The 26410-nt window shown below is 42.6% G+C and overlaps 1 protein-coding gene across 4 annotated transcripts in view; it reads left to right on the top strand.

The window, feature by feature from the left end:
• The window catches only part of SLC4A4 (solute carrier family 4 member 4), a 363818-nt gene that overhangs the window by 26598 nt on the left and 310810 nt on the right, over window positions 1-26410 (top strand). The window contains exon 1 of one of the 4 annotated variants that reach the window (XM_070791562.1): window positions 21451-21486. The exons of 1 other annotated variant lie outside the window; for it this stretch is intronic. Coding sequence is in view for 2 of the 3 variants with exons in the window: in XM_019962896.2 (XP_019818455.2) it covers window positions 26213-26340 (128 nt within the window). In the remaining variant the exon portion in view is untranslated. Of the gene's footprint in view, window positions 1-21450; window positions 21487-26115; window positions 26341-26410 lie in introns of those variants that run through there. 2 more of the 4 variants (XM_019962896.2, XM_019962893.2) reach the window with 2 other exon arrangements.

Raw genomic sequence — 26410 nt, forward strand, 5'->3', positions numbered from 1 at the left:
CCTTTCCAAATCTCTCTTCTAAGAAGGTGGAACATTTGGCAATCTAAACCCGCATAGGTTGGGAGTAAACACACATTGGTGATACTATCTCTTGAATTTTCTTTTAAATTTTATTTATTTTGATTGGAGGCTGATTACTTTACAGTATTGTAGTGGTTTTGCCATATATTGACATGAATCAGCCATGGGTGTACACGTGTTGCCCATCCTGAGCCTCCCTCCCATTTCCCTCCCCATCCCATTTGTGTGTGTGAAGAGCTCACAGTGTTTTGTGGATCTTTTCAGAACACACATAGCATCATAGGGCCTCAGGCTGTGTGGAAAGTGAGCCTTGTCTCGTGAAGCTGAGGAAACAGATGCAGAGATAGCAGAGGCTTGTTTGGAGTTACCCTTGGAAGGAAAGTTATGACCTACCTAGATAGTATATTGAAAAGCAGAGATATTACTTTGCCAACAAGGGTCTGTCTAGTCAAGGCTATGGTTTTTCCAGTGGTCATGTATAGATGTGAGAGTTGGACTGTGAAGAAAGCTGAGCACTGAAGAACTGATGCTTTTGAGCTGTGGTGTTGGAGAAGACTCTTGAGAGTCCCTTGGACTGCAAGGAGATCCAACCAGTCCATCCTAAAGGAGATCAGTCCTGGGTGTTCATTGGAAGGACTGATGCTGAAGCTGAGACTCCAATACTTTGGCCACCTCATGCGAAGAGTTGACTCATTGGAAAAGACTGATGCTGGGAGGGATTGAGGGCAGGAGGAGAAGGGGACGACAGAGGATGAGATGGCTAGATGGCATCACTGACTCAATGGACATGAGTTTGGGTGAACTCCGGGAGTTGGTGATGGACAGGGAGGCCTGGCGTGCTGTGATTCATGGGGTCACAGAGTTGGACACAACTGAGCAACTGAACTGAACTGAACTGAAGTCAGAGGTTGTCAGACTTACAGCCAGCTTCATGGACGTGATGACTGAAGTGCCTTGTCACCAAGGAAGTCAGCCAACCTCCAGGATGTCTCACGGGCCATTTACAGAGACAACTTAGATGCCATCCAAGGAAAACCATGAAGTGATGGGACCAGATGCCATGATCTTAGTTTTTTGAATATTGAGTTTTATGCCAGCATTAATCTTCCAACCTTGGCTTGTCCAAGTGTGTCTGCCCTCAAAGAGTCTGTCTTCCATCTGAAATAGTGAATCCAAGCCTCATTCCAAAATTGTCTAATCCCCACCTGAAATTTTGAGATCCATATTTCTATTCTTCTTTGATTTGGAACACTTTGGTACTTTCTTAGTATTTTATGCACTGGATTTGATTTCTTGGTTAGGTTCAGGGTTAGTTTTAATATAGTCTTCCTACTGTGTTTAATCCTCAGGAGAAGGAATGGATGTAGGCAACGTTGTGTCTGGCTGGGAAAGCAGCAGGGAGAGGCCCAGTGGTCTGAGCCTGGGTGGAAGGTGGGGTGGCCTTTGCTTAGAGCAGGTGGTGAGGAGCAGTGCTGACCTGCTCTGGTCCAAGGGTCTCACCAGAAATGAGAGAAGAGCCAGGAAGTCACCAAGACCAGAATTGGGCTCCCCAGGGCAGAGTTACATTGGGATTGGAGAACTGTGGAATATGAAAGTGAGAGGCAGAGGTTGAGAGCAGGTGAATGAGGAAGTGTTGGCCTATATTCCAAAATGGTAATGATGTTGCCTGTGTGTGTGTGTATGTGTATGCGTGCACATGTCAATAGGGTGCCAGGTGCAGTTTTGGGTAGGCCAGGTCACATTATAGAAACTGGGATGAAATAGATACCAGAGAGCCAAGCAGAGTGATTGCCATGAGGCCCAAACTCCTCTAATGCTGAGGAGAGTTTTCTAATGAAATTGGAGTGTGAGACGTGATGATGTCTCAGACTGGGATCATTCTACATGCACTGTTGCTAACTGGCATGTAATTTGTACCTTCTTTTATTCTCTAGCAGTAATCCTGAATTTTGTCTCAAAAAGAATTGGCCTGTGAATGCAGTTCTTGACATGTTAGGAGGAGTCAGTGAAGCAGGAGTAGGGGGGTTTCTGTTCTTTGAGGTTTGCAGACGCAGGAGAGCGCTGCTGCCCAGCTGGTGGGCTTGACGGCAGGGGCCACGTTTGCTACCACACAGGCTCATCTTAGCATGCAGGGCTGAGTTTCCATCGCACATCAATTGCTCTTTAAAAACAGTCATTTCTGAGGCTGTCCTGACAATGGGTATTGTTAGATACAGTGAAAGATGAAAAGGTAAGAAGGAAACCTGCCTCTTCTGCTCCCACTCAGGCTGCTGCTCCTCTTCAGTGTCATCCTGATGCTTTCATAGCACTAACGCCTCCATGGTTGCTTTCTTTTTTAAAAATTGAAATGTAGTTGATTTACAGTATTATATTAGTTTCAGGTGTTCTCACAAAGAGATTCAGTTATACACAAAATGTATATATTTTCAGAATCTTTCTCATTATAGGTTACTACAAGATATTGAATATATTTGTGCTTTGATAGTAAATCCTTGTTTATCTACTTTACGTGTATTAGTATGTATCTGTTAATTGCATAAAACTAATTTATCCCTCCCTCCCTCCCTTTCCCCTTTGTTAATCGTAAGTTTGTTTCCTGTGTCTGTGGCTCTATTTCTGTTCTGTGAATAAATTCATTTGTATTATTTTTTAGATTCCATGTAGAAGTGACTGTCGTATAATATGTGTCTTTCTCTGCCTGACTAACTTCACTTAGGCCTCAATCTGTTAATGTGGCTCCCAGATGCACCCCAGTCCAGTTTGTGGATGGTCTGTGTGCAGAACTGAACCACATGGGGCTCCCCCTTTGGCATCCACTGAGCCTGCCCTGAGGGATGTAGAAGTGCCTTCTGCTGTGGCCTCCCACCTTGGTTTCCACAGCCTTGTATACAGTACTTCAGATGGTGTGTTATTCTCAGCCTGGGATGACGCTGGCCAACAGCTGTTAGAAAAATAATGGCCCTATGGCGGAGGGACCAGGATGAAGGGGGAAGTGGTTATTCATGCTTCTCTAGGGACATTCTAGACTTTCTAAGCTGTTGACATTTTCTGATCAAAAAGTTGGTGAAATGATGGATTCATTTGCTAATGCTTTTGACCTTTGTCACGTCATAGAATGCTTAGTAAGTAATAATATTTGTACAGTACTCTGGATGAGCAGTCTAGACATCTTGTGGATGGAGGTAACTGGCCTGGGGCCCTGTCTGTGCCTGACTCTGCCTGGAATGGGGAAGGACATCTCAGTCCACCTGGAGCGTGGTCCTAGCGCACTGGCCGGGAACCATCAGGATTCCTGGTTGACACAGTGGCAGTGTTATCAGTGAAGTAAATTCTGTGCTAGGAGCTTGAATTGCAATTTTTGCTTTTGCTGTGATTCCTTCCTGTGCTTAGAACTTCCATTTGTTTGAATTGTTATCAGTTCAGTTCAGTCTCTCAGTCGTGTCCGACTCTTTGTTATATCTCTAACCTATTTCAGTAGAATAACCTATCTTATTAGCTATTAAGCATATTGAGAAGATAAACCGTGTGAACTCTTTGAGCACTAGAATAATACCCTGGACGATTACGGTGGTATCACAGAAATTTGGAAGTCCTTGTGTTTATTCTGCTGTGCTCCACTCAGTCCTGTTGATTGTAGACTAAAACAAGATGGACTTGTTTTTTTTTTGGCAGGGAGTTATGGGGGTGGGGGAGTTCATTAATTTGCTTCTTACTGCTTTTTTTGGTTTACTAAGAACTTTGTATTCTGGCCCTGTCCACGGTGCAAATAGCTGTGCTTTCAAAACAACTTATCGTCATAATGACACCCGTTTAAATTAATCAATATGCGCTCTCAGTTTCACTATATTCGCATCATTTTCTGGGTCCTTGAGGGAAAGATGATGCTCCTCCACTGATGCTCTGGGTCTGCTTCTCCAGGAGTCTCCATCTACCTTGTATCTTTCCCTCGTCAGACTCTTGAGAGTCCCTTGGACAGCAAAGAGATCAAACCAGTCAGTCCTAAAGGAAATGAACGCTGAGTCTTCATTGGAAGGACTGATGCTGAAGCTGAAGCTCTGATACCTTCTCCACCTGATGTGAAGAGCTGATTCATTGGAAAAGACCCTAATTCTGGGAAAGATTGAAAGCAAATGGAGAACAGGGTGGCAGAGTGAGATGGTTAGATAGCACCACTGACTCACTGGATTTGAATCTGACAAACTCTGGGAGATAGTGAAGGACAGGGACCCTGGTGTGCTGTAGTCCATGGGGTCGCAGAGAGTCAGACATGACTTAGCGACTGAATGGTAACAACAACAAAGGGTGGGAGGACACAGGAAGTGGACCCTATGCTGGGCACTTTCAAAGCTAACAAGGGAGAGGCTTGGTTTTCGAGTCAGATCTGAGTGTGAATTTCCATTCTTCCTCTCTTAATGTCTGCATTCTTGGGCCTTTCCCTTTATGGCTCTGAGACTAGATTTCTTCCTAAGAAAAATGGAGCTTAGAGTAACTCTAGCACGTGGGCCTTGTTATGAAGACCACAACTGATCCATCTATATGGATGAGAACTAAGTGTACATGTAATCATCATTATTGGTAATTCCTTAGCATTATAGAGAGTCAGTAGTTTTAGTAACACAAGAAAAATTATTATTACTCATCTACCAAGTCTGTCATTTCTATTTTAGGAAATCATTAATCTTAGAAAATTAGTTCCTACCAAAGCTATATATTGGTTAAGACCCGGCAACACATTTTTTTCTTTCTTTTCTTACCTACATCCCCTTGTCACTTCTATTTTTAATTTTTCCTTTACTCTGATGTTTAAAAATTGGCATTTGGGATCATTTTCAACATTTTCCAAGCCTGAAAAATTACACAAGCCAGTCTGTGTTTCACAGGGTGACCACCTTTCAAAAATATTCCGCTGGCTTATTTCCAGTCCTCAGGCACTTTTCCAGTGAGTCGTCTGAGTGTTATCAACCAGTTGTGACCTCTGGCATGTGAAGAGGGTGCAGGCTGATGACCTCTTTCCTTGCTGCCCCTGCGGGTCACTTAAGGTTTAGAAGAGGGAAACTCTCTCTTGTTTCTGGCTCCCAAGCTGGGGCTCATAAGTTTGGAGAGATTTTGGAAGAACTGCCTGGTTATTTATTCCTCCTGTTCCATGCAGGGATGGAGGTGTGGCATGAGGGCATTGGAATCAGGCAGAGCTGGGTTTGAATTCCCTCTCTGCTAGTTGTTAGCAAATGTAACCTTCATGAACTTGTGCCTGTCTAGGGAAAGTTAAGGACCTTCCTGTCTAATAAAACAAGCTGCCTGGGTAGACTGCAGATCTATGACCAGCACCTATCATGCAGTGTGCTTTTTAAAAACAAATTATTTGTCCTTTGTACTGTTTGATTTTTAAAAAATGTTATTTACTTATTTAGTCTGTGCCGGGTCTTAGCTGTGACACCTGGGATTTTTGTTGCAGCATGTGGGATCTTTAGTTACAGCATGCAAAATTAGTTGTGGCATGTGGGATCTAGTTCCCTGACCAGGGATCAAACCTGGGCCCCTGCAATGGGAGCAGTGAGTCTTAGCCACTAGACTGCCAGGGAAGTTCCCAGGGTGCTTTTGTCTATATTATCTTGTAAGTTTCCTGCAATTGAACAAGGTAGGTATTATTCCTAAACCCATTTTTCAGATGAGAAAATTGAGACTTAAAGAATTAATAACTTGAATTACTTTAATTCATAAAATATTATTTTCTTTATTGAAATATAGTTGATTTACAATATTAGTTTTAAGTATGTAACATAATGATTCAATATTTTTATAGATTATATTCCATATAAAGTTGCTATAAAATATTGACTCTTATTTCCTAGGCTGTACAATATGTCCCTATAGATTATTTATTTTACACATACATCCCCTACCCATATTTTACCCCTGTTCTTTCCTTTTACCCATTGGTAACCACTAATTTGTTCTCTGTATCTGTGAGTCTGCTTCTGTTTTGTTATAGTCAATCGTTTGTTTGATTCTTTAGATTCCACATGTAAGTGATAATGTATAGTATTTATCTTTATCTGGCTTATCCACTAAGATTTATAGCCTCCAGGACCATCCATACTGTTGCAAATGTCAGAATTTCATTCCATCCTTTTTATGGCTGAATAATATTCCATTATGCATACATCTTTTTTGTCACATTCATCTGTTAATGAACACTGAGGCTGTGTTCTTGGCTGTTGTAAATAAGGCTGCTATGAGCACTGGTGTGCATGAATATTTTCAGATTAGTGTTTTCATTTTCTGTAGATTATACTCAGGGGTGGGATTATTGGATCATATGTTCGGTAGTTCTATTTTTAGCTTTTTGAGGAACTTCTGTAGTGGCTGCATCGTTTTACATTCCCACCAACAGTGAATGTACTGTTTCCTTTTTTTCTATCCTTGCCAGTCTTTGTTGTTTGTAAACTTTTTGATGACAGCCGTTCTGACAGGTGTGAAATGATACCTCATTGTGCTTTTGATTTGTGTTCCTCTAATAATTAGTGATCTTGAGCATCTCCTAATGTACCTGTTGGCTATTTTTATTTATTCTTTAGAAAAATGTTTAGGTCTTTCACTCATTAAAAAATTTTTTTTTTGGCTGTACGGAGTCTTCGTTTTGGTGCATATGTGTGAGCTTAGTTGCCCCACAGCATGTGTGATCTTAGTTCTCCAGCCAGGGATTGAACCCGTAACTCTTGCATTGGATGACGGATTCTTAATCACTGGACCACCAGGGAAATCCCTCATTTTTAAATTGGACTAATTTTTTTATTTTAGAGAAATTGTGTGTGTGGAATAAGGTCCGGGGAACCAGAACTGGACAAACAATACCACTTTTAAGTTTGCCCAGACGTCCAAGTTTCTTCCCTTAAGTAGGCTAATCCTGACTGAGAGTGAATGTTTCTGCTAGTGTATGGGCCATCAGTGCCAATGACAAAACAGTGCAAATCAATAGTGTGATGAAGTGATAAATGATTTGGCTATTAAGAAAATGGCATCTGTATAGGTTAGCAGGTAGTTTTTAATCTATGGGTGCTTATTATATGCTTGCCTTTCAAAGCCCATTGTAAACAAAAATGAAGGTCTCTATGAAGGTCACTTCATTTTTTAAGAAAAACTAAGATCATGGCATCTGGTCCCATCAATTCATGGGAAATAGATGGGGAAACAGTGGAAACAGTGTCAGACTTTATTTTTTTGGGCTCCAAAATCACTGCAGATGGTGATTGCAGCCATGAAATTAAAAGACGCTTACTCCTTGGAAGGAAAGTTATGACCAACCTAGATAGCATATTCAAAAGCAAAGACATTACTTTGCCAACAAAGGTTCGTCTAGTCAAGGCTATGGTTTTTCCTGTGGTCATGTATGGATGTGAGAGTTGGACTGTGAAGAAGGCTGAGCGCCCAAGAATTGATGCTTTTGAACTGTGGTGGTGGAGAAGACTCTTGAGAGTCCCTTGGACTGCAAGGAGATCCAACCAATCCATTCTGAAGGAGATCAGCCCTGGGATTTCTTTGGAAGGAATGATGCTAAAGCTGAAACTCAAGTACTTTGGCCACCTCATGCGAAGAGTTGACTCATTGGAAAAGACTCTGATGCTGGGAGGGATTGGGGGCAGGAGGAGAAGGGGACGACAGAGGATGAGATGGCTGGATGGCATCACTGACTCGATGGACGTGAGTCTGGGTGAACTCTGGGAGTTGGTGATGGACAGGGAGGCCTGGCGTGCTGCGATTCATGGGGTCGTGAAGAATCGGACATGACTGAGCGACTGATCTGATCTGATCTGATCTGATGAAGGTCACAGAAACAGGCAGTGATCAGCTAGGCATGATCAGCTAACCATCACTTGCTCTTAGCTCGCCTTTCCTACTGTTGACTCTTAGTTTTACAGAACTGTAAGCACGGGTAGGCAGACTTACGAAGGTCTCCATCAAGGCTGGAATGTAGTAGTGACAGTCTGACTTGCACTATTTTTGACTCTTTTCAGCTTGGCTGCAGCTAGTAAGCTGGGAGGACTGTAAAAGGACTGTAAAAGCTACAGGAGGACTGTAAAATCTCCAAATGGAGATTGGAGAGAAAGTCATCATTACTTCTAAGACTCTTCTTGGCGAAGGGAATTATCTTCTGCTATTTAGATGAAGAAATAATTCTTCCTTTTAACCTAGTGGTTTGTGAAATTGATTCAAGTTGATAAAAGTTCACAAGCAAGTCCCAGATCTCCAGAGAGGAAATGTTATGACACTGAATAGGTCTTTAAGAACTGACTGGTGTTTTACTTTGGTCTTTAGCTATCATGTGTTTATCCAGATAATTGATTTTTGGGATAAGGAGAAAAGCAAATTTAGAAAGTTGCCTTAGACAATATGTGTATGTAATTTCTTCTTGGAGTAGGTTTGTCTCAACTGATTGTAGTTCATTTATTTGTGATTATCTATTAAAGATAACACTGATATTTATCCTCTAGTTTCAGTTATTTGTTTAATGCCCTTTCTAACCAAATGCATACTGCCTCCTACTCATTTTTGGAATGCCATCATTGAATATGGTTATTTGAAACTCAAAATGTATTTTTTTGATAGAAAATAATACCAGAATGATGCTTGGGGTTCCATTCAACACCACTGAAACCTATTTTACCCATTCTGTACCTAAAACACTACTTTGGTACTGCTGCTGCTACTGCTAAGTTGCTTCAGTCGTGTCTGACTCTGTGTGACCCCCATAGAGGGCAGCCCACCAGGCTCCCCGGTCCCTGGGATTCTCCAGGCAAGAACACTGGAGTGGGTTGCCATTTCCTTCTCCAATGGATAAAAGTGAAAAGTGAAAGTGAAGTCACTCCGTCGTGTCCAACTCTTAGCGACCCCATGGACTACAGCCCATGAGACTCCTCCATCCATGGGATTTTCCAGGCAAGAGTACTGGAGTGGGGTGCCATTGCCTTCTCCGACTTTAGTACTATACAGTTATTAATTATTTCAATACTATTAGCTGATAATCTATGTGGATTCCATTATTATGTAACCTTGACAACTGCTTACATCTTCATGTCTCACTTTCATCATCTGTAAAATGGGGATATTAATAGCACTTATTTCATGGACTAGTATTAGGTTTTAAATTATTCATACAATGCACTTATTGTATTAGCTTTTATTATTATTACTATAATTTGGCCACATTTGCAGTAAATAGTTTTTTGTGAGTTGTCTTTGGAACCTAACCAACAAATGTAATATTATTTCTTTGGGAAAAAATAGGTGCCCTGTATTTGGCAAGAAAGGAATATTGTGTCACCAGGACATACTTCCGCTTTCTCCCTGTACCTCGCCTAGCAATAGAAGGGACTGTGGTGGTTTTGGATACTTTCTGTTCTTCCAGGATCCCAAAGAATGCTCATTGTCCTGTGCTTGAACATCATTCATTTGTACATACAGGCAGCCCTGACTTTCATACCTTCAGCTTTGATGCAAACTATGTTTTAATATACAAACAGCACCCCCCACCCCAGCTGGTAATTGCTGTTTCCCGTTGCGCTTGTGTTCTTTGCACTCAGTGAGGAGCTGGAGGGAATTTGCAGAGGCATCTCGTGCAGCCCGTGGTTCTGTTTTGTCAATGTCACAGGTTTCTTTGCACCTCAGTGTTTGTTGCTACAGATATATGGATGTTTTGTTGCATTTTGTGTGTGTGCTCAGTCCTGTCTGACTCTTTGCAACCCCATGGACTATAGCCTGCCGGGCTCCTCTGTCTGTGGAATTTTTCAGGCAAGACTACTGGAGTGGGTTGCCATTTCCTACTCCACAGGATCTTCCCGGCCCAGGGATCAAAACTGTGTCTCTTGTGTCTCCTGCTTGGCAAATGGATTTTTCTTTACTACTGTGCCACCCGGGAAGTTCCTGTTGCGTTTTTAACATGCAACTTTAACACAAATGAGGGGAAAAATTTCAAAATGCTGATGCTTGTATTAAGAAACATAAACATACCATAAACTTTGTTTTGTTTTGACTAAGATGAAATTACTGGGCATGATAAAGTCACTCCAGTACTCCTTGGATGAGAGCCTGTGGATTAAGGTGTGAAGGAAAAGAAAACACACGTTGAAATCTTCCTATACATTTTAATTTATTATGTCTAAAATGAGGGACAAAAATGTGGACATTCGAGTTTATAATAATCTTTGGGAAAGGAACTGTCTATATAACTTGTGAGTATATTCGTTACAACTTTTCTATTAATACATGTTTTCTGGAAGGCGTGAGGGGCTGCTGACCCAAAAGATGCAAAGAGAAGAGAGTTCCCCTGCCCAATTTTGGCTCCTCTTTTCATATGTTTTTTTCCCCCTCCCCCTGGGCCTGCCCTGTGTAAATTGGGCTAGCCAGGAGTGCTATTTATTTTGCCTGAGTTCCTCACTCCAGTCCTCGGACCTTCCTTTGTTCTATTTTCGTGGGCTTTTCCTTTGCTTGTCTTTTAGCCACTGCCATTCTGGACTCCTTTTTCCTAGTCTAACTGCCTAAGAGTATGATGATCTCTAGGTTCATCCATGTTGCTGCAAATGGCATTATTTCATTCTTTGTTATGGCTGAGTAGTATTCCATTATATATATATTATTTATTATTCCATTACATATGTATACACACATATATATATATATACCCCACAACTTCTTTATCCATTCCTCTGTTGATGGACATTTAGATTGCTTCTAACAGCTATTAAATAAAGACATTAAAAATACAACCCCAATCCCATTATTATACCTAATGGAAATTAATAGTAATTCCTTAGTATCATCTAATACCTAATTAATATTCAATCTTTCTTAGTTGTCCCCTCATTTTTTAAAAAATGATTTGATTGAGTCAGGATCTCAAATTGCATATTGCATTTGAGAGTTACATATGGTAGATTCCTTTTCAATCTACCAGAGTAAAAGAGGGTGTTTTTAATTTGAGAGTACCATGCTTCTTTGGGATGGCCTACCCCTTGCTAAGAATCCACTAGAGCCAAATAAGCATTTCTTCCGCCCTTAGGCAAAGGATGACACACTGAGGGCATTTACCTTAAAATACAATAGATATTAACTAAGGAATTTGCAATCATTCTCTGTCTTTCCTATTCTCACAAAATTAATCCAGAAAATTTACTGTTAAAGACAACTTTAAATATATGTCTTTATTATGTAAAACATAGATTTGAGTCACGGGTGTTAAAAAGCCACCAACAAATCAATTCCATGCTGTTCTCTTTACACGTAGGTATTAGTCATCTGCTTTGGCATCTTCTAACACTGAGTTGCCATCCCTGGGGCACATTTAGGTAGGTGAGGATTCAGGTGGCAACTGCAGAAGTCATGAACTTTGAGGCTAGTTTGCAGAAGTTAATAAAGATTATATGAATATAAAGTTAATGCAGATCAGCCGGAGTTCAGAGGACTGACCCGAGGCGGAAGTCAGTGCACAGGCTCTGACCGCTGGGGATCCTGTCTTCTCAGGTGGGTCTGCACCTGAGAAGGGGCCTGGCTGCTGTAGGAAGCTGCCCTGGCAGACCTGCTGGTAACTTTCATGCTATGGCTCCTGGAAGACCTTCTGGGTAGAATCAGGTTCCAGGAAGGACCTTCATGAAGATGTTTATTTAATGACAGAGATTTAAAAAGTAAAGAAGACTGTAAGCTTGAGGAAATATCACGGCTGCTCAGAATCCCCCAGTGGTTTCTAGTTGCTCAGAGTAAATGGCTAAGCCCTCTGAGTAGCCTCCCAGGCCACGGCGGCTGCTCCTGTGTTAGCTCTCTCTCTCTGGACTTGATTCCCAGCCTGCTCTGCTGTAGCCACTGGCCTGCTTGATGTCCCAAAAATCTGCCACTCTCCTGCCTCAGGGCCTTTGTATTTGTTTTTCCCTTGAATAATTACTTGCTCATCTCCTTCAAGTCTCTGCTCAAAGTGTCACTGAGCGAGATCTCTCCTAACTGCCTATTTAAAACTGATTCCCATTGTATCCCATCCCTCTAGCTCCCCCTAAATCTCTTCCTTTCTTACATTTTTTCCCGTAGCAGGATCACCTTCTAATGTATTATGCAGTTTACTTTTAAATTTTCCTTCTTGCCTGTTTTTCCACTATGGATTTATCCTTAGTGCCTAGAATAAGGGCTATTCATAGGAGACACTCAATTGGTTCAATGAATGAGTAGATGAGTTAAACTTTGGGAAAATTTGATTACAAGTATACACTGAGAGATTCCTTGAGGAAACTGAAGGATAAACTTTGAAAAGTACAGTAAGTCTACTTCATATGAATGAGTTCTGTTCTGAGAGCATGTTTGTAATTCCAGTTTGTTCTTAGGACCAACACAGTTAGCCTAAGTACCCAACTAGCACAATTGGCTGCATAGTACTGTACAGTAATAAGGTTATAACACTTTTAAATACAAATAATACATAAAAAACAAATACACAAAAAATAAAACATTTTTAATCTTACAGTCCAATACTTTGAAAAGTGCAGTAGTACAGTACAACAGCTGGCATACAGCAATAAACTGGTGGGAGGTGGTGGAGCTGAAGGATTGTCAGCAATAGGAGGTGGAGGGCAAGCTGCAGTTTCACTCATGCCTGACATTGACACACAGGTTCTGGTTCCTTGCTTGATTCAACTCTATCTATAAAGATACTGTACTATTGTACTCTATACAGATCTGTACAGTAAACTACATAAGAGCACAGCTACTTGCAGAGATGCACACATGTTTCGGTGTACACCAGACACGTGAATTAACTTAATGTCATTGGACACTCAAATGCATATTCACATGTGATTGGACATGCTAATGCATATTCATGTCTTTGAAAGTTTGCAACTTGAATGTTTGTATGCAGGGGACTTACTGTATTGTGGTAAGAGACATTTTGGTAAGGGAATGGATTAGAGAAGTACTTTCATTGTTCATGTAACAGTGAGCAGTGCTTATATGTTTAAACTTCATGTTTATGAGATAAAGTTTTTCTGCTTAGTAGTATAGCCCACATGGGAAGTGATGCATTCTTCTGACTTTTGATACAGTAAACCCTTTTGGCTATTTGCTGGTAGCCCTGAAGGGTCATACCATGTAGTCATTTGTGCTCTGTAGAGATGCTCATGGTGAGCCCTGTGCTACTGGTGAACCCAGACTGAGCCTGGCAGATGGCACACCCCCGGAACTGCAGGTCATCCTGATATCCCTCTTTTCCTTGAGTTCAGAAACTTGTACAGTTACACTTGACCACATATTATATCAGAAATTATATGTTACCATGTTATTTGTGAGTTTGAACATTTGCAGAATAGGATTGAGAGGAGGAGTTTTATGAATGTCTTGGGTCTGCATACTCTGGAGGTATTCTGGTGAGTCTGCTGTTTCTCCAAAGATCTGTTTAATCTTTGTGAGCCTGGATTCCTGGAGAGTTTGAAACAGATCAGTCAAATTAGGTGAAGGGAGGCAGCATGACATATAATGGCTAAGAGCACAGACTTGGAGATCTAGACAACCTGGGTTTGAATCCTGACTTTGACAATTATTAGCTGTGTGACTTTGGTAAGTTACTTAATCTCTCTGTGCCTCAGAGTTCATGATGATAAAAATGATACATACTTCACTAGACTGTTGTAAAAATTAAATGAGCTAATAATATTTGTAGCAGTTACAGCAGTGACTGGCACATAGTAAGCTTAACCTCAGTGTTTATTAAATAAAGATATTTATTTGGGAAGCCTGTCATAGGGTCCTTCAACTTTTGGCCAGTAGGTACACCCAGATAGGGTAAGAGGTGAGTGTAAGTGATAGAATCTGAAGTTATGAGAAGGCATATTGAAGTTAAGTAAGATAAAAAAAGATTCTTGAAGTTGATCACTGATGGACATCCGTTAGATTAGTTATGAAGGGGTATAGGAGAGTGCTTAAGATAAACTTCCTGCCTGGGTCTTAGCTTACTGTGTGATTTTGAGTAAATTATCAACTTAAAATTACAATTCTACATGGGTATGTTGAAAGTGTTTACCTTATGGGGTTGTCGTGGGGATTGAATCAGACAAGCATTGTAAAGTGATGAGCCCAACACTTGGTATGTAGTAGATGTTTTAAACATGGGACTTTTGAAAAATTAATTGATAATCAGAGTCCCTATCCTCAGTCCCACATTGTTATAGGTATTGAAATCTTATAACTAGAACCTTCAGCCCCATCCTGTTATTAAGCCAGCTGGGCACAATTTTACAGCATCACGAATGAAATACTCCATGTGTGACGCTTAACACAGTGCCTGGCATGTAACAAGAACTCAGTAGAATGCCAGGAGCCTCATCCTTGCCACCTGTTGTGGTGGCTCAAGATGGAAGATGTGAATGAGGTGACTGCCACTCAGGTAGAGGTGGGAAGGGAAGGCTGTTTTCTTCAGGGTCAGCTCTTGGTGTCAGAGGTGGGAGGTCACGGGCTGTACCTGCTCAGCTGCCCTCCAGCTGACTCCCAGCACTGTGTCCCGGAACAGACGCCTACTCTGGAGTTCCTGTCCACCTGCCAACCTGGATCTAACCTGAGGTCACTGTAAAAGCCGGACTGAATGTCTGCCAAATCACAGACTCAGAGGAGAAGTACGAAATTAACTCTGGTTATCTGGGCTGTCCCTGTGCTAATTACTATAGATAATTAACATTGACTATGTATAATTTTAAAGTTAGGCTGCAATTTCCAGAGCTCAAAGTTTATGTTGACATTTCAAATCCTAATTTCCTTTTGCAGGTATTTGCTATCCAGCGTCTTTATTGGTTTACCTAAACACATTACAGAGTTTTATTTGTTCAGTTGCAGGTTGAGGAACAAAATTGAGCCTTCTCTTTATTTTCTTGGGCTCCAAAATCAGTGCAGATGGTGACTGTAGCCATGAAATTAAAAGACGCTTGCTCCTTGGAAGAAAACCTATGATAAACCTAGACAGCATGTTATAAAGCAGAGACATTACTTTGCTGACAAAGGTCCATCTAGTCAAAGCTATGATTATTCCAGTAGTCATGTATGGATGTGAGAGTTAGACCATAAAGAAAGCTGAGTGTTGAAGAATTGATGCTTTTGAACTGTGGTGTTGGAGAAGACTCTTGAGAGTCCCTTGGACTGCAAGCAAATCCAGCCTGTCTCCTAAAGGAGATCAGTCCTGAATATTCATTGGAAGGACTGATGCTGAAGCTGAAGCTCCAATACTTCAGCTACCTGATGCTGAAGCTGAAACTCCAGTACTTCAGCTACCTGATGCTGAAGCTGAAACTCCAATACTTTGGCCACCTGATGCAAAGAACTTGACTCATTGGAAAAGACCCTGATGTTGGGAAAGATTGAAGGCAGGAGGAGAAGGGGATGACAGAGGATGAAATGGTTGGACGGCATCACCGAGAATATGGATATGAGTTTAAGCAAGTTTCAGGAGTTGGTGATGGACAGGGAAGCCTGGCGTGCTGCAGTCCATGAGGTCGCAAATAATTGAACACAACTGAGTGACTGAACTGAACTAAACTGATGGCTTCTCATGCTTCTTCTGGATTTTTAAAGCAGTTTAAGCTGTGATTTAAGTTTGTTCATTTGTAATTATTAAGCAGATATTTGCTTTGAACCTATTGTGTGACAGATCTAGATACTGCTTAACTTTAATAAATTAAAAAAATTATTTATTTTAAAAATTTTTTTCAAAAGTAGACAAAGGGAAATTCTCTTGATTTTAATTTTACATATTTCTGTGCAATTATAATTATAGTCTATAGAAAGGGTTAAGTTCTCAAGTTAGGTAATAAGGAGAAAGTTAAATAATTAGGATTATTTAAAAAAAAATCTCATAATTCACCCACAGACATAACATCATTCAGGGGATATAGCATAGCCTTTTCCTCACTCTTTGGAGCAAATCGCTGTTTTGACAAGTGATTAAAAGTTAGCTTGTAAATGGGGTTCATGTTTGGAAACTACACTCAGGTCTTTGCATTTAGAGATATGTTAGTTCCAAACATGTGTGTGCTGTCAGTGTACTCCTTCCTCACTTGTTTTTTTTTTCTCCCAAAGTACATATTTTATTTTCATAGAGTAGTGCAAGTGGAACATGAGTAATGTTGTAATCCAATTTAAATGTCATCATGTGCTGGCCATCTGTCCTGGCCATGGGTGATAGCAGATGTGGTTGGCCTTTATAAGGCAAAGTCATAGATATAGCATCCCGGGTTAGTTGACTGATTGATCCATTCATTCATTCTTCAACATTTAAAGAGGAAATGGCAACCCGCTCCAGTACTCTTGCCTGGAAAATTTCCATGGACTAAGGAGCCTAGGCTATGGTTTTTCCAGTGGTCATGTATGGATGTGAGAGTTGGACTGTGAAGAAGGCTGAGTGCCCAAGGATTGATGCTTTTGAACTGTGGTGTTGAAGAAGACTCTTGAGAGTCCCTTGGACTGCTAGGAGATCCAGCCAGTCCATCCTAAAGTAGACCAGTCCTGTGTGTTCATTGGAAGGAATGATGCTGAGGCTGAAACTCCAATACTTTGGCCACCTCATGCGAAGAGTTGTCTCATTGGAAAAGACCCTGATGCTGGGAGGGATTGGGGGCAAGAGGAGAAGGAGATGACAGAGGATGAGATGGCTGGATGGCATCACTGACTCAATGGACATGAGTCTGAGTGAACTCTGGGAGTTGATGATGGACAGGGAGGCCTGGCGTGCTGCGATTCATGGGGTCACAAAGAGTCAGACACGACTGAGCGACTGAACGGAACTGAATTGAAGGAGCCTAGTAGGCTACTGTCCACGGGGGTTGCAAAGACTTGGACACGACTGAACAACTTCACTTTCACTATACTATGTGTAGTGACTGTGCTTGAATCTGGAATTAGAAAGACTTCAGAAGGATGGTATTTGCTCTCAAAGAGCTTATACGGTGGTGCAGAAGTCTGCCATGATGTGTCCGAGGACAGTTGTGTGAGGTTCAGTGATGGTGATGTTCTCTGTTGTACATGCTCCATGAGAAGCAGACACATTTAACGAGCCAGTGAAGAATGGGGAAAGGAGTGTGGCTTTTTGGGGGGAAGGGTGTGTCTAAGAATGTAGAGAGTGTTCTAGAGAGTAGGGTCTAGAAGAATGGGTTAACCAGGGCAATGTGTTATTTAGAGGAAACAGCATGTCCACAAAGGCATGGTAGCCTAATCCGGGAGTGGGATGGTATGGAGAGTGGCAGGAACTCTGTGTAGAAAGCTCATGATAAGTCTTCAGTTCCATGTTGAGCAGTTTGAACTTCATCTTCAATGTAATGAATGATCTTTAAAAGGAGAATGATACCAGACTGTGTTCTCTAGATGGATGGATAAGTGGGGAGTGAGTTCAGAGCCAGGAAGACCAGTTAGAAACCATCGGTGGGAGGGCAGGTAGCAATCCAGTCATGATACACTCACTTCTAAGCCTGAAGTTGGCGTGTTGCAGGGTGGGTTTCCAGCTATCGAAGCCCTTTTGATAGGGCTGTCTTCCCTATCGAATGGAAGAGTTGCTTCCCTTCTTCCCTTTACTCTGCCTTCTTTACACGACAGCTGGTTCAGTCTGGCTCTTGGCTGGAGACCTGGCAGTGAATTCGGGGGACAGGATGGACGTGCTCAGAGCCATCCTCCTGACTCCTGAAGAGAAGTCCCAGTCTTTCCATTCTTGCCACCCCCCTCTCTTAGGATCTTTCTGTTTTCACTCCAGAGCCTTTGAGGAAGGACAGTTGCAAGTTATGAGTTGAGAAGGGAGCCTCCGTTTCCTGTCCCTAACAGTCAAAACTCCAGGAAAACTTTCACTGGGCAAAGTGCTGAATTTTTGACATAGGAACTCTGGTCAGAAGCTGTAACATATGGTAGTCAGGAAAACAAGTAGATCTACTCATTAAAGTAAATTAAATGATGTAAGGGTAATTCAGGCTTCCCTGGTGGCTCAGATGGTAAAGAATCTGCCTGCAATGCAGGAGACCCAGGTTCAATCCCTGGGTTGGGAAGATCCCCTGGAGGAGGGCAGGGGATCCACTCCAGTATTCTTGCCTGGAGAATCCTATAGGCAGAGGAGCCTAGTGGGTTACAGTCCATGAGGTCTCAAAGATGTCAGACACGACTAACACTTCACTTCACTTTTCAAGGATAATTCAGGCGGGTGTCCCATGGGGTCAGACGAGCTGTTCCCTTTTCAGCACAAAATACCCTCTCCAGCACATTCTGCTTTCATCTGTCACCAGTCCTGAGCTTCCACGCCCTTCCTCAACTCAGAGTCCCTGTCTCCATCCTGCTACTAGTTCTTTAAAAAAAATTTTATGTATTTATTTTGCTGCACCGAGTCTTAATTGCGATGCGCAGGATCTTTGATCTTTATTGCTGCATGTGGGGTCTTTAGTTGTGGCATGTGGCATCTAGTTCCCTGACCAGGCACCGAACACAGGGTGCCCCCCACCCCATGCATTGGGAGAGTGGAGTTTTAGCCCCTGGACCACCAGGGAAGTCCCACACCACCAGTTCTTTTCTTGTCCTTTATTGCTGAGCCTGCTCCAGCAAGGAAGTTCCTTTCAGAACTCAGTCAGCCATCTGAAGACAGTGTAGGAGACTGTCCCCAACATGAAGAAGATGGGAGAGAGGAGTTTGATACCCAGCCTTGAGGGGCAGTTCGTTGCTGGTCTCCCCAGTTGATACTCCCAGGCATTTGCCCATGGGGACAGAATTAAAGCCTTCGGGATTGTAGGCCTGTTAGTTACTATACTTTCTGGGTCCTTGAAGCCTTAGATTTAGATTCAACTAAAATTAATTAAATTTATTTACTCTGGGAACATATTTAATCCCCTGAATCACTTATCAAGTGTTTAGGGTCATTTTTAAGGACAATTGAAGTGAGTGGTTAGCTAACTCTCCCAAGGTTACAGTTACTAAAGTGCATGTCTGGGATTTGCACCATTTTACTTGATTCTGCATATGTGTGGATGGACCAGCTTCTGTAACTAACCATCACGTGAAATAAAGTTTAAAAAAGCAGATTTGCAGATGAGCTTTTTTAATTGAAACTTTTATTGAAATAAATATAGATTCACATGTATTTTTAGAACTAATACAGAGAGATCACTTCTATATGGCTAGTATTACCTCACTGTTAACTTTTTGCAAAACTTTAGTATAATATCACAACCAGGATTTTGGTATAATATCACAACCATGATTTTCTGATCACATATAATGCAGTTATTCAGATTTCCTGTTGGTACTCATTTCTTTGTATATGTGTGTATGTTTTCTGTTCTGTATAGTTTTATTACCTGTGTAGATTCATGTATTCATCACCACAAGTGAGATGCCTAACAGGACCAAGTCAGCAAGGAGTTGGATTTGAAATTTCCAAATCTGTTTTCTGTCACCTTTTTATAACAACAAACACCACCTCTGCCATCTCTGTACTCTTGTCACACTAACCTGCCCTTCGTATCTAAATTTTGGTCATTTCAAAAATACTGCAGTTCATAAACCAGAATTATGTGTGGTGTGATCCTGTTCGGGATTCAGTTTTCATCTTTTATCCAGTCTGCAGTCTGGTTTTGTGAGGGGCTGTCATCCCTTTCTCCCTGGACCGGGGCCTGTGTATTGATGCATTTACAGCCTGATGAGGCATCCCTGACTTGATGGACATGAGTTTGAACAAGCTCCGGGAGATGGTGATGGACAGGGAAGCCTGGCGTGCTGCAGTCCATGGGGCCGCAAAGAATCAGACACAACTGAGCGACTGAACTGAACTGAGGGCCCTCGTGAACTCTGCTGAGGGGACCTGTTTGGCTTTGTTGCCTCCTGATTGCCGGGGCTCGGCTCTGCTATTAGTCATCTTTTGGGTTTGCCACACTGAAGTTTCTTTTCCCCAGTAGGTATTTCCAGAGCTCCAGCAGTCTCCACGGTTAAGCCAGCGCCCGCGTCCTTCTCTTTCCTCCCTGTGGAAGCCAAAGGCCTTCTCAGCACTGGTGGGGACTGGTGAAGTTAGGAAGGAAACTGTTGCAACTTTTCCTCCGCTCCTGCCCTCCACTTCCCTGTAGTGAACACGTGTGGCCGATAGATGGCAGTCTTCTTTGCAGCGCTGGGATTGCTGGCCCCTGTTGCCTGTGCTTTTAGAGAACTAACTGATGCTGTTCTTTACGTGTGTGTTGAAAACGTGGAAAGCAGATTTTCCAAAACAACAAAGACACCAATAAAACACTGTGTGGTTTCCAAAGTTTGAAAACATTACACTGGCAAATGATTGGCGATGCTAATGATTCCCCTCTTCTTGGAGATGATTTGAATAGGAAATAGAATTCGGAGAGATGTGTGTGTCTGTGTGTGTGTGTGTGAGTGTATACTTGTAAATGTCAGTACTGGTGGCTCCTGAAAAAGACCTGTGAAAATACCAATTTTTTTTTGCCTCTCACGTGATCTAACCAGCTGAGAAGCAGGGGCAACCTGCATTGAGCTCTGAGACTTGAGACGAACTCCTTGTACCCCTCAAGGAAAGGCCCTTACACACAGTGTAAATATAAATTTACAGCAGCAACAAGTAATAACAATGATAATACAACTCTTCACTTCCTGGTACTTGTCCACTCCCCTCCGTGCGTCACTTTGGTGTGTGCGGGCATGTGTGTAAACATTTGCTGTGCATGGGAAAGCTGTTGTAAAGTGAGAGATTACGGGGTTCCCTGGCTCTTGTAAACAGATCAGGCTAGTGAGGATAAAGTGAGATGAGTTTAAATATGAGGTTAAGTAGTAAATTTTAAGCTGTACGCATGGAAAAAACCAGTGGTGTTGAGCTCAGATACAGACGTATGAACAACTGGAGCTACTCTGCTCCTGAGGGTGCTGTGCATGGTCTGGTGCCTTCTTGAAAGCAATCAGGAAGCACCAGTATTCATTCGATCCCCGTGCAGCTAAGTGGAGAGCAGGGTGTGGAGGAGAGGGGCTGGCAGTGGGAGTGGGCATACCAAGGTGGAAGGGCTGCTTTCTGCTTCTCTGGGTCTGAGCGGTGCCGCTGCTGTGACCCTGCAGCTGAGAACATAGCCGCATTCTGGGGGGTGACAAGGGAACATGTGGCTCCACCTTAAGCAGCAGCCTTTTTGCTGCTAGTGCATCCTTTGGCAAAAGCCCTTGCTTCGGAGGAGAAATGCTCTGCATAAAGTTATAACCCTGAAACCAGATGCTGTTACTATAGAGACGAGTGAAATGCTACCGTGGGAGGCAGAACCCGGGAGGGGTGAGAGAAGGGAGGTGGGAGGGCAAGTGAGGCGAATCTAAAGGCTAGCACACAGAGACCTTCAACCTTTAGCAGCACTGTGACGGGGCATGCTCGCATTCTGAAACTTGCGTGCTGGCGGCCTGCCACTTGCTGACTGGCTGAGTGGCAGCTGCATGCGCTGTGTGGACTAGCTGGTGAGCACGTTGGCAGTTGGCGAGGGCTCTAGGGCTGGGAACTCAGAGGGGTGGAATGTAGATGGGTGCCCAGGGCCCAATGGCCGACAGTTTTGCACAAATGTTTCTCGTGCCAGGCTTAAGTCACCCTTACAAGCCTGTGCAGTGATTAGGACCGGCTGTTGAGGGCCAGTCTGTTTGGCAGCTGATTTGACATGGGTTACAGTTAAATCACTTGCAGCTCCCAGCATAACAGAGGATGGGAGAAGCCCCACATTGGGTATGTGGATTGCTGGGGGAAGGGGTCTGACTTCTGCTGTCAGACGTCCTGCTGAAGGAAGGCAGTGTTGGCCCCGCATGGATTTTATACTGACTGGTATGACCCTTCTCCCCGTGATGCTGGTGAGAAGCTTCCAAATCTATTCTGAACTTTGCCTCATGCTGACGACAAGAGCAGCCTAGGGAACTGTTTAGAAGCATGCTCCCTCCCTTCTTTGTTTTCAGCAAGTGCAGTTGGTGTGAAAGGAACATTTTAGCGTAGATTTTGGGGGCCTGATTAGGAACTAGAGGAGTTCATTTCTTCCTACTGATAGAGGGAAAAACTGGTTGGGTCAGACGGGGCATTTTAAAAGATATCTCTGTCTTACTAATAATAGCAAGCAACTGCTGAGAGGATTTGGTCTCGGGTGGGGTGTGCACAAACCCCAACAATGGACACTTGTGGTATAAAGATGGAAGAAAGCTATAAAATCCCTGAATTCTGTGTCAAAGCCGAGATGTGCCAGGCTGCACTTGCTCTTGACAAGGAAAGGGCTGCTCTGGGCATGCAGGTTCTATATTTTCAGTTTGCATTTTCCTTTGCACTTTTTACAGGAAGGAGGGTGCTTACAGATGCTCCGCACTGTCCACCAGAAAGAACTAGGTTTCTAGTTACTTGCTATGTATAGTCTTGGAGGGAATGTGAAATATGTATCAAAGAGCCAACGAATGCCCCTACCATTATGCTCCCTCTAACCCGGAGCCTGTGCACAGTGCTTCAGTCAGGCTGGATGGTTTTCTCCGCCTAGGAAGTGATTTTGGCATTAAAGCTTGTCTAGTCTCCTTTAGTTGTTACTGTTGACTTCCTTCACTTCTGCTTTGATTGTTTGTTGTGTGCGATTTGGGGAAGAGCTTAGGTGCAAAAGCTAACCTTTTCATTTAGGAAATGTGTGAAAAGTTAGTAAATGGCTTTGGGACCAGCTTGGTTAGTGGTAGGGGTGCAGAAATGACTATAGGAAGTTGTGTTCGATTCTGTAGGTTATAGGACCAGAAAGCGTGCACTTTGAAAAGAAATGTGGGCTACACTACTCTTTGTTTCCTGAAGGGGAGATAGTAAGTACTAGGAGTGTAGATGCAATAGTACAGGATCCAGTATTTTGTTGTTTCCAGGGTCTTTTAAGGAGATTTCTCCATTAACCTGTCATCTTCATCGAGGTCTACAAATGCTGTATTACTGGTGGGTTCTTGCTCTTTGGATCAGCCCTCAGATTGCTAGGGGACGTCTTCAAGAAGGCAGATGCGATTACACTAGAGCCTCTGTCTCTTGTCTTGCTCATCACTGTATCTCCAGTGACCAGAAGAGCCCCTAGTAGGTACTCAGCAAATATTCACTAATGAATGAATGGAGGATGTCAGGGAAGAGAAAAGGGGATGATTGAATGCTGTCTGTGTGTGTCTAGCACTGTGTATGGTATGTTTCAAGTGCTTTGGTCATCATCACCAATGGCCTCCCTATTGCCAAACCCCTTTTTATTCTGATTCTTTCTGAGCCTCTCAGTAGCAACACTCTCTTTTCTCAGCTTCCTTGACATCATTGTTTCCTGGTTTTCTTCTTACCTCATTGACTGCTTTTGTTCCTCTGCTCTGCTTGTAAATGTTGGCATGCCCGGCATGCCTGGCACTTGGTCTTATGTCAGCTTCTCTATTTCTGCATTTTCTTCCTGGATGATATCATCTAGTAATAACTTCAGACACCAGCTTTATTCATTGATTCCCAATTTTTATCCCCAGCCCTCGGCTCCTGAGCTCCAGACTGACCTCTAGTTGTGTGCCTGACAGTTCCTTTTTCATATATAATAAGCATCTCAACCATAACCTTTCCAGAAGAGAACTCTTGATTCCTTCCTTGAAATATGTTTTTCCTGTACTCTTCCCTGGGCTCCTGAGATAGTTTCTTAGTCTCTTTTAGTGAGGAAACATCCTGACTAAAAGAAACTGGAGACTTAAGAGATGCAGTTTCCATCCTTGGGTTGGGAAGATCCCCTAGAGGAGGAAATGGCAACCCACTCTAGTATTCTTGCCTGGAAAATTCCATGGACAGAGGAGCCTGGTGAGCTACAGTCCATGGGGTCGCAATGAGTTGGACACAACTGAAGTGACTTCACACGCATGCGTGAATTTTTCACTTAACAGCCAGAGCGGTCTTTTAAAAGACAAAGCAGGTCAAGTCCCTTTCCATCTGAAAACTCTTCAGGGGCTGCCATAACACCTAACATTCTAATTGCTTACCGTGGCCTGCGTGGCCCTGATTCCTTCCACATTGTTACTTCCCAGTGACCTTCCATCCCTCTGCCCAGTCCTTCTGGCCTTACCCTGTTCCTGAAACATGCTAAACTTCTTCCCCCTTTAGGGCCTTTGCATTGCTCTTCCCTTTGCTTGGAATATTCTGCCCCCAGATAGTTAAATGCCTGGTTCCTTCCTATCATTTTTGCCTCTGCTCAGATGTCACCTTCTCAGAAGCCACATCTGAATCACCTTATGCTAAGTAGCCCACTACCTTATTATTTTTTTTTCCTGCATCGCACTTACTGATATCTAAGATTATCTTGTTCATCTATTTATTATTAGTTTCAGAGGCATTTTGCCTGCCTTATTCAGACATGTGTTCCTCTCCCTCCAAGAGTACCAGTTCCAAGAGTGGCAGGAATGTAGCAGACATTAAATAAATATTTGCTGAATTGGTGAGTATGTTGGATAATTTAATTTTCATGGAAAACAGAGGCTCAGAGAGGCTGGTAACTGATTTGACCTCTCAAGTCTTCACAGCATTTTCTTTTTTACTGTGATCCTGTTTGCTGACCCATTTCCTGTTTGCATTTAGTTTTATATTTTTAGAGTATAGAAAAGGAAAAAGATGAACTGTGTGTAAGAGCCATATCCCAGAAGAAAAGATTCTTCAGCTTTCCAAAGTAATGAGTTTCTTTATGGCATTGTCCGCCAACCAAGGTTAGGCAAAAAAGAAAAAAGGAAAGAAGACAGGAAAGAAACATAACTTTATTAAACATGTCATAGGTGCTAGGACAAAACTGAGTGCTTTCTCCCATTCTGAAGGCTGTCTTTTCACCTTGCTAATAGTTTCCTTTGATGTGCAGAAGCTTTTAAGTTTAATTAGGTCCCATTTGTTTATTTTTGCTTTTATTTCCATTGAAACATGTAAAATATCATGTATGAAACGAGATGCCAGTCCAGGTTCAATGCATGATACTGGATGCTTGGGGCTGGTGCACTGGGACGACCCAGAGGGATGGTGTGGGGAGGGAGGAGGGAGGGGGGTTCAGGATGGGGAACACATGTATACCCGTGGTGGATTCATTTTGATGTTTGGCAGAACTAATACAATTACATAAAGTTTGAGAATAGAATAAAATTAATTAAAAAAAAAAAAACTGAGTGCTTTCATGTGTGTTACCTGATTTTAATTTCAAAGCAATCCCACATAATTGATATTATTACCTCCAATTTCCTAGATGGAAAAACTGAGGCTTAAAAATTTGGATACTTTGCTCCAGGTGATACAGGTACGAATAGGCTTTTTAAACTGGTGTCTCCCTGACACCAGATTTCTGACTTTTTAAGCTCAGATGGTTGCTTTGTGAGATGGAAATGCTCCTGAAATAGAAAGGAAGAAAAAGTGAATTCAGTGCATCTCATATAGATGATAACAAATATGAGAAGCACAAGAATAAGTTACAAAGACAATATGGAAAACAGACCCACAGGATTCAGTGCCCGAGCACATAACTGGATGAATAGAATACAGAGTGAACATTTGGTTCTCTGGCGGGGCTCATGTATGGTATGACATAGAGCAGCTGTCCCCAGAGAAAGTTCTTTGTTTCTAGACCGGTACGACAGTAGCAGCATTTGAGCAATTTGAGAGTTCTTTCTGCTTTCACTATAAATAGAGTTCATGGAATTCTGTATGTCAAAGTTGATGCAATGAAAAGGAGTCACCGAATATGGAAATCCACCTTACCTCGTTCTATAAACCAGAGACACATTTGGCATTGGGAGGCTGTACAAACGCTGTCATTACTTGGATGGATCCTGAGGTCTTATTTAGCCTAGGAAATTGCAGAGTAGATCCTATTATGTAAGGAGACAGGAGGGCAGCATAATATGGTTACAAAATGCAGCACTTCATGCCCTTCAGGGAAGAGTTAACAGGGCAGATATACATAGACAGAGACGTGCGATAAGAATGTGGAAAATGAATGAATGGGTGGCATATATATGTGACTGTTGCTGAAGCCGGGGTTGCTGGATAATCCTCAGATGTCAGATTTCCGTAAGGCCAACATGTGACTCAAAGCTTGCCACTCAACAGAGAATACTGGGCTGTGCTGGTATTAAGAGGCTGGCTGGAAGCTAGGCTCCCACTGTGCAGTAGCCTAACTCCCTGTCGCTTTCTGTGTGTGGGTGGGTGTGCATGTGTGCGTGTGTGTGTGTGAGGGTATACATTTTTATGCAGTGGGTGTTTAAAGAGCTAAGCACTGAAGCTGGATTTCCACAAACGACCATCACGAGCACTCCAGGCACACCAAACTTCCTCTCTTGGTATTTTTTTTTTCTTTTCGTCTTTTTTTTGGGGGCAGATCCCAAAGGGGAGAACCCCCAACATCCAGCC

Source organism: Bos indicus, chromosome 6 (genome assembly GCF_029378745.1).
Source record: "Bos indicus isolate NIAB-ARS_2022 breed Sahiwal x Tharparkar chromosome 6, NIAB-ARS_B.indTharparkar_mat_pri_1.0, whole genome shotgun sequence".
Lineage (NCBI taxonomy): Eukaryota > Metazoa > Chordata > Mammalia > Artiodactyla > Bovidae > Bos > Bos indicus.